The 11,302-nt window shown below is 46.6% G+C and overlaps 1 protein-coding gene across 1 annotated transcript in view; it reads right to left on the bottom strand.

Moving 5' to 3' along the window:
• Positions 1–369: 369 nt before the first annotated feature.
• LHX4 (LIM homeobox 4) overlaps positions 370–11,302 on the bottom strand; it is a 73,543-nt gene continuing 62,610 nt past the window's right edge. The window contains exons 4-6 of the mRNA XM_044674121.1: positions 7,548–7,702; positions 3,680–3,851; positions 370–764 (exon numbers count right to left, since the gene is read on the bottom strand). Of these exons, the coding sequence (XP_044530056.1) occupies positions 370–764; positions 3,680–3,851; positions 7,548–7,702 (722 nt within the window). The remainder of the gene's footprint in view (positions 765–3,679; positions 3,852–7,547; positions 7,703–11,302) is intronic.

The following is an 11,302-nucleotide window of genomic DNA, read 5'->3' as shown; positions in this document are numbered from 1 at the left end:
GAAGTGGAGTTCCCAAAGCAGTCACGGTTAACACGTGCTTCCAGGATAATGACCAGCCAAAGCCTCTAAGTGTGGGGAATGAAGGGAAGAACCAAAAGTCAGCATTCCTTGTAGCCCTAGTCATAGAGCCATACATTCTCCATCCCCCACAGTGTTCCAGAGGGAATCCTCTGCTCCCACCAATTCCCCCACAGAACAATACCCTAGGATTATCGCATCACAATCTTCCAGGAATCAGTGGAGGACTTCCATTGAAAATAATGGAAATTCATATTGGTGCATCTGTTATCCATGAAAAGTACATTTGTCTCTTGATACTTGAATGGACTCTCAAGCCAGAAGAACAAGCAGGGTGGGAAGCAGAGTCGTTTAAAAAGGAGGATGATCCATTTCATCAAGCCAGGAAGCTGGACTGGTGGGGAAGTCTGGGTAGCCCACACTGCTCCCTGTAGAGATATCCGAGGTAGGTCCCCCAGCCATCACTCTCAGTGTCTGGGTCACTCCCTGCCCTCCATGTGCAATGATTCCCAAATGGCTGTCCATTGTGTAATCCAGCCCATTGAGTAATGGAGTGTGGGATGGCAGGGACGATACGGAAGATGGAGACTGGGGAATTCCATAAGGGCTCCCATCCCTTAAGTCCTGATAGGATTGTCCTGTCCCATCCATGGAGAAGCTCCCATTCATTAACTGTCCGCCTGCAACGTCCCCCACATTGCCATAAATTCTATTGGTGTGGCCGAGATCTGAGAGAATCTGATCTTCTGTGGACAAAAGAATGGAGATTTAATGACGGACGTCAGTCACCCTGTAGCTGCTGGCTCTTCACAAGATAGGAGAGCACACTACAGAAAGAGAAGCACAAAGGACTCCAGCTGCCACTGTGCCAAACACCAGCCAGCAGTCATGGGCAGTGGCCCACCCTCCTACAGCACACTTAAGAGAAGAACATTAAAATAGCTACATGAGAAACATCCCAGAGGCTGGAATAAACCCATCTAATTCTCAGCCGTCCAAGTGTTTGTGAAGCACCTCCTAGGTGGGTGCCAAACACTGTGCTAGGCACTGGGGTGGGCCTCCCCCCCACCAGTCCTCTGGGAAACTTGTCCCTAAGGGGCCTGAGGGGTTCAGAAGGCCCTGAAGATTTAGCCTATTTTAGTGAAACAATAAAAACCATGTTCTCTGCCTGGATCTTCCAGGAGGATATAAGAAGTTTCTTGAGGACAGGAACTGTTCATATTTTTTCTGTTTTCCAGGACCTAACCCAGTCTTGTACATAGCATTCACTTAATAAATGTTTGTTGAATTGAGTTGGAGAGCATCCCAATTGCTGATACCAGGAGGCAGCACCCTGGCACGCATGGTCCTGCACCTCAGCCTTACCCTCCACCCCAGCTTTGGAGCCTTGATTGTCACACATGCAAATTGGCTTTTCCATTCAATTTAATTAAGCATGTTGTTACAAAATAAATACCGAGGCATCACTGAAAGCAGCTTCCCTGGCAATAGAAAGTGGTGCATTTATGAAGCAGAATATTCCAAAGGATCCCTCGTGGTGTCAGGCCAGCCTCCCCCCTTCCCAACGTGTTAGACCCTTTCCTAGCCTGCCCCTGGTCCTGGCTCTATTGGTGGCTTATTACATCTCTTCCAGGGTCAGGAAGTATTTTAATTTCCTGGCTTTAGTTGGTTAGGCACAGGGGAGAAAACACCATTCAGGTGTTGATAGTAAAAGCAGTCCAGGACCATTGTTAGATCTCAATCAACAAGCATTTATTAAGTGCCTGCTGTGTGCCAGGCACAGGACCAGGCACTAGGGATAAAAAGACATAAATGAAGCAGTCCCTGCTCTCAGGAGCGTACATTCTATGGAAAGAGACAACAGGTACATTAAATAAATACAAAATATAGACATCATAAATACAAGGTAATTTGGGAGAGGGAGTGGGATGTGGAAAAGACCCTGCATGGTGAGCTCTCAGCTGAATTGTGAAGGATACCAGGGTTTCTAGGAGGCAACGATGAGGAGGGAGGGCACTCCTGGCATGGGGAATGGCCAGTGCAAAGGCACAGAGACAGCCAATGGAAAGTCCTATGTGGAAAACAGCAAAAAGGCTAATTTGGCTGGACAAAGAGCCAGTGAAGGAAAGCCATGTGCAATAAGGCTGTAAAAAAATCAGTGGAAGCTAGGTTGGGAAGGATTTCAAATGCCAAGCAGAGTCATTTGTATTTTGTCCTAGAGGCAACAGGGAAACACAGTAGTTTATTGAGCAGGGGAGTGACTATCACTTTGGGAGCAGTACGGATGAAGGATTAGAGACTGTAAAAGCTGTATAAAGGGAGGCTGTTTAGGTGAGAAGTGGCAAGGACCTGAACAAGGATGGTGGTGACCTTAGGAACAGAGAGGAGACAAAAGTGGGAGAGGTGGAGGCAGAGGCAACAAGACACTGGCTAAGAAATGGGAAATGGGGATCGTGAACCTGCTGACTGGAAAAACAAGGGTGCCCTCAACAAAATAGAAGTTAGGAAGCGGGGTGCGTCATAGCAGAAACAGAGCGAGTTCTGCTTTGGATGTGAGTTTGAGGTGCCTCAGAGGCCTGTGGTCCAAAGTGTCCTATAGGCACTTGAGCGCTCAGGAGAGAGACTCGGGCTGGACAAATAGGTCTCTAGAGAGGATAATGGGACCCAAGAAAATTAACAAGGTCACCAAGACACTGAGAGAGAAAAAGAGCATTACGGGGATCTGAGAGGAGCCTCATCTTCTGAGGACAGGCTTTGTCCTCAGGGTACATAAGCTGGGAGTGAAGGTAAACTAGTTCCTTAGGTGACCTTGTTGGGGTCCTGTCTGGGGCAATGTCTCTTGCCTTGTACAGAGATGAACCCCAAAGCAAAACCATCCTGACTCTTATTCCAGGAGTTTGTTTTTAAGTACACCGGGACCCCAGATTCACACTAGTTAAAAAGTGACTTTCCCTAAGTTCTTGAGAGTTCTGGGGTGGAAGGCGAGGAGAGGGTGAACAGGGACTCCTAGCCCCCCCCCCACTAATACCATGACTGAGCTTCAGCTGCAAGACCATGTGATCATGCCCACCCTCCCCTGTTTTTATCCCTTCTTCCATCATTCCTGGACACAAAACATGGCACCATCCCTGGACTGTCCCTGCTCTTCCCCCATGATGCATCTAGTAACTGTACCCATTCCTCTGCCTAGCTAAAACGGGGAATACAGGCTTCCTCAAAAGAAAGCCGGAGTCTGCAGTTTCAGCTCTGCCGAGAATGAATCAGATATTATTTTATTCTGTGGGACCCACAGTTTGGCCTGTATTTGACCTGGAAGCAGGGACTTTGCCACCACAGAGGCCAGAAGAAACAGCCTACCTGTGGCCATCATCACATCTTCCATGTGCAAAATGCTATGAAGTCTTTCAAAGCAAATTCACCTCTGTTGTCTCACTGGATCCTGACTACCCCCCTATGAGGCAAGTAGGGCTAGAATGATGTCCCTATTTTGCTAAATAACTAAGCCCCCCCAAAAGCTGAGTGACCTTATTTCATACAGCTAGATATGGGCAGAACTAAGACTAGAACTCAGGTCTCCTGACTCCCAGGCCTGTATGGTTTTTCCTGTTACACCAGGAGGCCTCCCTAACCCCACGGACCTTGCCATTGTGGCCCTGCTCACCTCGGAAACTCAGCTCACTGTCACTAACCCCACAGTCCTCTGCAGAGCTCTCTTTCTCATGCTTGCTGCCTCCCCGGTTCCTCTTGACACTCTTGTAGAATTGGCCCCAGCGGTGACGCCCGGCATCCTTCTTCAGCCGTTTCTCTTTGGCTCTCCGGTTCTGGAACCAGACCTAGAATGAGAGGTCGGAGGACACGAAGATTGTTTGTTGACTCCACTGATACTAAGGGGCTCACAGGAAATCTCCGGGCAAGGATACTGAAAAGCAGAGAAGGTTATAGAGAAGTAACTTAGGCCCTAGCAAGACATCTTCTCTGACCTCTTTGCAGAGGTTGGGGTCCACAGGCACAAAATGTTACAGATAGTTTCAATGAATTGTTTGGCTTTACTGATTTTATTTCTCTCTCTCTTTTTTTTAATTCTTTGTTATAAGAAGTGGCTCTCTGGGAGGAAGAAGATACTCTACTTAAGGAGAAATCTAGGCTATCTAAAAACAAGATAACAATAAAAAAAAGTTTTGAAGGAAACAAAGCAGAAGAATTTGAAAGTATTGAAGAGCCCACTATGATGCTCAGTTTCTGGCCAGGGTCACCTCTTCTCCATCCTACAAGCCCAGTGAAGTCCATGGCAGAAAACCACATGCAGGACTTACCAGGGCCATGACTATTCCTGAAGATTAGTAACCCTGTATTCAAGGTTACAAGGGAGTATGATGGTTTTCACTTTAAGGCTCATGTTGACTTCATTACTTCCCCTCCAGGAAAAGGCTAAAACGTGTGTGAATGGAAGGGTGAAGCATGATTGAGGACAGTTGGGCAAAGATCAAGGGAGGGAAGGGCAAGTAGGCAGTTCAGTGGAAAGGGAACCAGGCCTAAAGACAGGAGGGTCCTGGGTTCAAACTTGACCTCAGACACTTCCTGGCTGTGTGACCTTGGCCAAGTCATTTAACCCCCATTGCCTAGCCCTTACCGCTCTTCTGCCTTGGAACCAACACTTAATACTGATTCTAAGATAGAAGGTGAGGGTTTAAAAAAAAAGATCAAATGAGAGAAATCTGTACAAACGAACAAGCCAGGAGGAGAAAGAGGATGATGAAGTCCTACACACTGCCGGGCATGTAGTTCATAACTGCTTCCTCTCCTAGATCCCAAGAATGAGGGGCTTCACTGTTCTGCCAAGTGCCAGAGGTCTGTCTCTCTAAGAGACACGATCAATGAATTCTTGGCATCTTTCATGAAGGAGAGGAAGCAGTAAAGGGGGCTGCCATTGTGGTCACAGAGACCTGAGTTCAAATCCTGCATCGGGCAGGTGAAAACAACAGAGATCTTGAGAGGAAGAGATTGTGCCATGTTAGAAGAAGGTCGTGATGTCTCAGTGGGCAGAGTCTGACTGAATCATCCTGACCTTTAAGAGAACAGACTTCAAAGATTTCAGAAAAAGAATTGGTCAAACCCAGCAGCCTGAGGTTCTCCCAGGGGTGGGAGGCTCTCAAGGATGAAATTCTGGCCAGTACAGGAGGAAATGATCCTGGGGAGGAAGAAAAGGACAACATGGGCATGGAGAACTCATCGACAAACTCAGATTTTAAAAAAGGTATAGTCACAAGGTAGCTGAGTAGATTCAGTGGATAGAGCAGCAGCCAAGAGTCAGGAGGACCTGGGTCCAAATCTAGCCCCAGTCACTTTCTTTTTCTTTTTCTGGATACTAAGTATTGGTTCCAAGGCAGAAGAGTGGTAAGGGGAGGCAATGGTGTTTGAGTGACTTGCCCAGGGTCACACAGCTGGGAAGCGTCTGAGGCTAGATTTGAACCTAGGACCACCATCTCTAGACTTGGCTCTCAATCCACTGAGCCACCCAGCTTGCCCCATCCCGCCCCCAGGCACTTTCTAACTGTATGACCCTGGGCAAGTCATTTAACCTGTTTGCCTAACCTTTGACCTTCTGTCTTAGAGTTGTTACTAAGAAAGTAAGGGGAGTTTTTAAGTCCCTATTCTATGCAAGACAATCTCAGATAAATCAAAATTGTAGGCTTCCCAAAGGACAATGATGGAGATAGAAATGTTGCAGCATTTCATTAAGTTGTGTTACTTATTTATACAAGTTGACAAATTCCTTGTTTCACAAGAAGTTGTATAAAAATAATAACTAATATGTATATCTTGTTTTAAGGTTTGCAAAGCATTTTATAAATATCTCATTTGTTCTTCACAATAACCTTACAAACTAGGTGCTATTATTATCCCTGTTTAACAATCAAGGAAACTGAGGCAAACAGTGACTTGCCTAGGACCACACAGCTATTAGGTGCCCGATGCAGGATTTGAACTCAGGTCTCTGCGATTCCATATCCCACAAAATAGAGGTGGACTAATGAGAACAAGGTAGACAAATGTTGCACTGGTATCCAAGGAATATCAAAGGACCTCCATAAAAGCATTTAGCATGTTGAAGAAATTCTTTTTGGAAGATTTAAGGGAGGACGTGGACAGGAATCCCAGGAAGTGGAGGCATGGATGCTCGATGGTCTTCCCCAATGGGCAAGGCGCCCACATGGAGAAGGAATCAGGAAGTGAGGTGCCAAGGGTGTGGGAAAAGTTCAGTTTGGCTTTTTTTTGGCTTGTATTTTCTCCACCAAGGAGAATGATCTTCAGGCTGGCAAGACTAGAAAGAGGGGTGGGAGGACGGGGCAAAGGGAAGAGCCAAGGGGAGAGAAGAGCTAGCAAGAGCTCATCCAGCCGTTCTCGCCGAACTCCTTTTCTCTGCCATAGACTAGCTACGTACCAGGATACAGAGAGAATGCCGGAGAGCTTCGAGGAGTCGTGGAGGGCAAGAGAGGGGCCACAAGTCTAGAGATAGAACAATATCCTTATTTTCCTCAAAGAAAAGGACAAAATCTTCCAATCAAGAACCAATGAGCTCAACATCATTTCCTGGTAAAAGTCTAGAATACGTCATTAATGGATGATTTGTAAACATTTGGAAAGAGAAATGGCATTCATGTACCGTGTTAACTCAATTTTTGACAGTTACTAAAATGGGGGAAAGACTGGAGGAAGACCCAAATTCCAGTCCTCTCTGATACATGTTGGTTTTGTGACTGAGAAAGCCACTTAACTTCTAAGTGCTCTAAGCAAAATAAGCTAACAAACTATTCGTTACAGGGGCAACCAGTTGGTACAGTAGATAGAGCACCTGGCTTGAAATCAGGAGGACTCGAGTTCAAATTCAGCCTCAGATACTGACTGTGTGACTCTGGGCAAGTCATATAACCCTCTTGGCCTCAGCTTCCTACTCTGGAAATGGAGCTGGAGAAGGAAATAGTAAATGACTCCAGTATCTTTGTTAAGAAAACCCCAAATGGAAAATACATATATAACCCAGTGGAATTGCTTATTGGCTCCGGAAGTGGGAAGGGAAAGAAAATGAATCATGTAACTATGGAAAAATACTTTAAAATAAATAAATAAGGTGGGTTTTTTTTTTAAAACCACCAAATGGGGAAGGCAGCAAGGTGACTCACTGGATAGAAAGCCAGGCCTGGAGACAAGAGGCCCTGGGTTCAAATCTGATCTTAGACACTTCCTCGATGTGTGACCCTGGGCAAATCACTTGACCCCCATTGCCCAGCCCTTATCACTCTTCTGCTTTAGAACCAAGACACAGTATTGATTCTAAGACAGAAGGTAAGTCACGAAGAGTCGGGCTGGACGAGCTTTCCCTAGAGATGTGGGGACCAGCCTCGGGGCCGACGCTCTTCCTTCGCTGCCCCTGGATCTCCCTGAGAATCAGGCCACCTGCTACCAGGAGGAGGAGCAGCAGCTTTTTGGAGGCCCCTCGAGCCCCTCGCTGGGGGGAGCGGCTGCCTCACCTGGACCACCCGCATGTCCAGCCCCGTCTCAGAAGACAGCTGCTCCCTCACGTGCCGTGCCGGCTTGGGAGAGTTCTTGTAGGCGTTCTTGAGGGTCTCCAGCTGCTTGGCTGTGATGGTGGTCCGAGGTCTCTTGGCACCAGCTTCTGAGTCGTCTGCAATGGAAAAAACAAACAAAGCTTTGACCTGGGTAGAAGCCGGCACAGAACAAGCCCGCCTGGAAGCTCCTCTTTGGCCTAACTAGAGCATTGATGGTGTAATAGTGAATGCTTACGTGGCGCCTACTCTGTGCCGGGCGCAGCCCTCGGACAGCGCTTTACAAGGATTCAGCCTCTGGTCCCTGCCACAGCCCTCCCATGAGTCCTATTATCACTCCCAGTGGATAGATGAGCCAACGGAGACAGAGGAGGAGTGACTTAACGTGGGTCAAACAGCCTGTAAATATCTGAGGCTGGATTTGAACTCAGGTCTTCCTGACTCCGGGACCAATGCTTTAATCACTGAGCATTTACTCACCCGCCCCATTATTAAAGGAAATACTGTCCCAAGAACATACGTGAGCCGTTTAGGAGTTAGTCCTATTTTTCCTTCTAAATCCTCTTGGCTTCTCTCCTGCCCTTTCCTCCTGCTCCCAGCAACATCCAGTCTGGCCCAAGCAACTGACTGGATAGGACTGTCTTCCACTACTACGTGTCAGGTGTGAGGAATAAAAAGAAAGACAAAACAGCCCCGACCCATGAGGAGCTCACACTCCAGGGGAAATCGTTCTGCCATTTCAGTCGTGTTGGATTCTTTATGATTCTGTTTGGGACTTTCCTGGCAAAGATCCGGGCATGGTTTACCCTTTCCTTCTCCAGCTCATTTTACAGGTGGGGAAACTGAGGCAAATAGGATGAAACAACTTGCCTAGGATCCCACCACGAGGAAGTGTCTGAGGCCAGATTCAAGCTTAAGAAGAAGAGTCTTCCTGATTCCGGATCCAGCGCTCTAGCCACTGTGTCACCTAGCCAGTGCTGAGCCATTGTAGACTGCCAAGCGGGGCTAGTGAAGACGGTCCGTCCTGAGACGTTGCCTCTTCTACTGCCAGTTTTCCTAGGCGAATCCGTGGGTGGCACCCACACGTCAGGCCACACTGGCTGCTGAAGAGGGGAAAAGGCTTTCCTGATGAGGTTGGAGGAGTCAAGTTTCTCTTTCCTGAAGACTTTTTCTGTCCTCCTTCAATTTGTGTTTTGTGTCAGATGCCAACAGAGATCAGAAGATGCATGGTAGCTGCCCCCAGCCTTCCCTCCAGACTTCAGTGCAGACTGGCTAGCCTTTCCCCTTCAGTATGGTTCCAGGAAGCACGAACAGCTTGTTGGCTCACATTTTCCTTTGCACAAACTCATGTTTTCTCTCACTTCCAGCCACTAACTGAGCATCCACTATGTGCTGGATACAAGGATGGATTCCAACTCAGGACCATTGGGGTTCTGATCCTGTCTCTGATACTTACTAGGAGACCTTGGACAAGTCATTTAACCTCTCTGAGACTCAGTTTCCCACTCTGTAGAGAGGGAACAATAATAGCAACTACCTTTTAAGGTGGTCATTTAGTCATTCAGTCATGTCTGACTCTTCATGACCCCTAGACCATATAGTCCATGGAGTTTTTTTGGCAAAGATACTAGAGTGGGGGCAACTAGGTGGCTCCTTGGATAGAGAGCCAGGCCTAGAGATGGGAGGTCTTGGGTCCAAAGCTGGCCTCAAACACTTACAAGCTGTGTGACCCTGGGCAAGTCACTTAACCCCCATTACCTAGCCCACTCTTCTGCTTTGGATCAGATACTTAGTATTGATTCTAAGTCAGAAGGTAAGGGTCTAAAAAAAAGGATACTGGAATGATTTTCCATTTTCTTCTCCACCAGATTAAAGAAAACAGAGTTTGAGTGACTTGTCCAGGGTCACATAGCTATTAAGTGTCTGCAGCTGGATTTGAACTCAGGTCTTCCTAACTCCAGACCCAGCACTCAACCCCTTTGTTATGAAGAAGATTAATAATTTATTATTAATTCAGCCCTGCCTGGTAAGTCTCCTAAATAATAATTTATTAATCTTCCTCACAACTCCTTGCACCACCTAGCTGCCTCCTTTAACATTATGGTGAGGATTAAATGAGATCATAATATACACAAAGGACTTTGCAAGCTTTAAAGCACTAAATAAATGCCAGCTGTTACTATAGGATACAAATCTGAAGCATGGTTCTTGACTCTAGCAAGCAGCCTGGCATAGAGGAATCTGTGGACCAATATTCAGATCCCCCTCGTGCCAGTTCTTGCATGCTACTACATGTCTAACCTTGGGTGGATCGCTCAGCCTCCCACACCTCAAATTCTTCAACTGCAAAAATGAGAGGAGAGGTCACTGAGACAGCTTTAAAAAAAGGAACAGAAAAAAGGCTGGATGATAGGATAGCTGTGAAAGCTACAAGTTGATGGCAGAGACCAGCAGTTTCCTGTATGAGCCTCCTTTTCTGTTCTCTGTATCTGTCAATGCCCTTCTACTTGGTGAAGGTTAAGTTCAGAATAAAAATAAAAATTCATTTTAAAAATGTGTACAATGACGGGAGTTGCGTTGGATACCCTCAAGGGTCCGGTGTCTCCATCCCTCTTTCTCTGTTTCTGATGTTTCTGGTCCTACCTTCTCTGTCTTTTCTCTTGGTTCCTCCGATGATCTCAACCTCTCTGCCTGTCTGCCCTTTGCTGCTTCATCTTTCTCTTCTGGTCATGAAAAAAGTATCTGCTCTTTCATTCATGTTCCCTCCTCCCATTTCCACCTGCTCCCTTTCTGTTGCTTAACTATCAGCATCTCTCCCTTGCATCCAGTCCTCAGCATCCTTCTGAAAGCCTACATAGATCATCTTCATCCAGTCAGAAAAAAAAAGAAGAAATAAGTGTTGGGAGTCATGGCTTTGTCCCTAACTGAAACAGATGAAACAGTACTGTTCTTATAAGCCAATGACATATTAAAAGAACAGGAGCACTTAGTCTGTCTGGTGTCTCCGGCATGTAAGTTTCTCAGAGGGCAGAGACCATCTCATTTACAGTCAGTGATCAATCATTTAGGGGTTGATTTTCCAGTTTATTAATTAATCTTTTTCCTTGCTACTGCTTTTTGGTTCTACAGGCTGTTTGCTCATTTGCATCTTCGCTAGAGACAGACAAGGAAAGGAGGAGGAAAACTCAAAGGATCCTCGAGCTGGAAGAGGCCTCAGAGGCCACTGAGGCTGAAACACTCATTTTTCGGATGAGAAAACCAAGATGCAGAGAGGGGAGAGCACTTGCTCAAAGTCATATATGAAGTGAATTGTCAGAGCCAGTGCCTTCTGACTCCTGGAACAGAGGCACCTTTTCTCTGTTTCCCATCAGATCAGGCCTTTTCCTTCCTAGTTACTGAAGAACCATGCCAATTTGGGAGATAGAGATGGAGGCAGAGAGAGAGAGGGAGAGAGAGAGAGAGAGAGGGAGGGAGGGAGGAAGGGGGAGAGAGAGAGAGAGAGAAAGAAAGAAAGAGGAAGAAGCCCATTGATTGCTAATGCTAGTCATTATAAAGCAGCTGACATTATATAGCACTTTACAGTAATCTCATTTTGAGCCTCACAAGAGCCTTGGGAAGTGAGCCCTACAGAAGCCTATCCATTTCATAGATGAGGAAGGGAGGAAGGGCAGTGATGGCCATAGGTGCATTTATCTTTCCTGTTAAAATTAAAAAAAAAA

This window comes from Gracilinanus agilis, chromosome 4, assembly GCF_016433145.1.
Source record: "Gracilinanus agilis isolate LMUSP501 chromosome 4, AgileGrace, whole genome shotgun sequence".
Classification (NCBI taxonomy): Eukaryota; Metazoa; Chordata; class Mammalia; order Didelphimorphia; family Didelphidae; genus Gracilinanus; species Gracilinanus agilis.
Note: the sequence above shows the minus strand (reverse complement) of the source record. Positions and strands in the feature narration are given on the sequence as shown.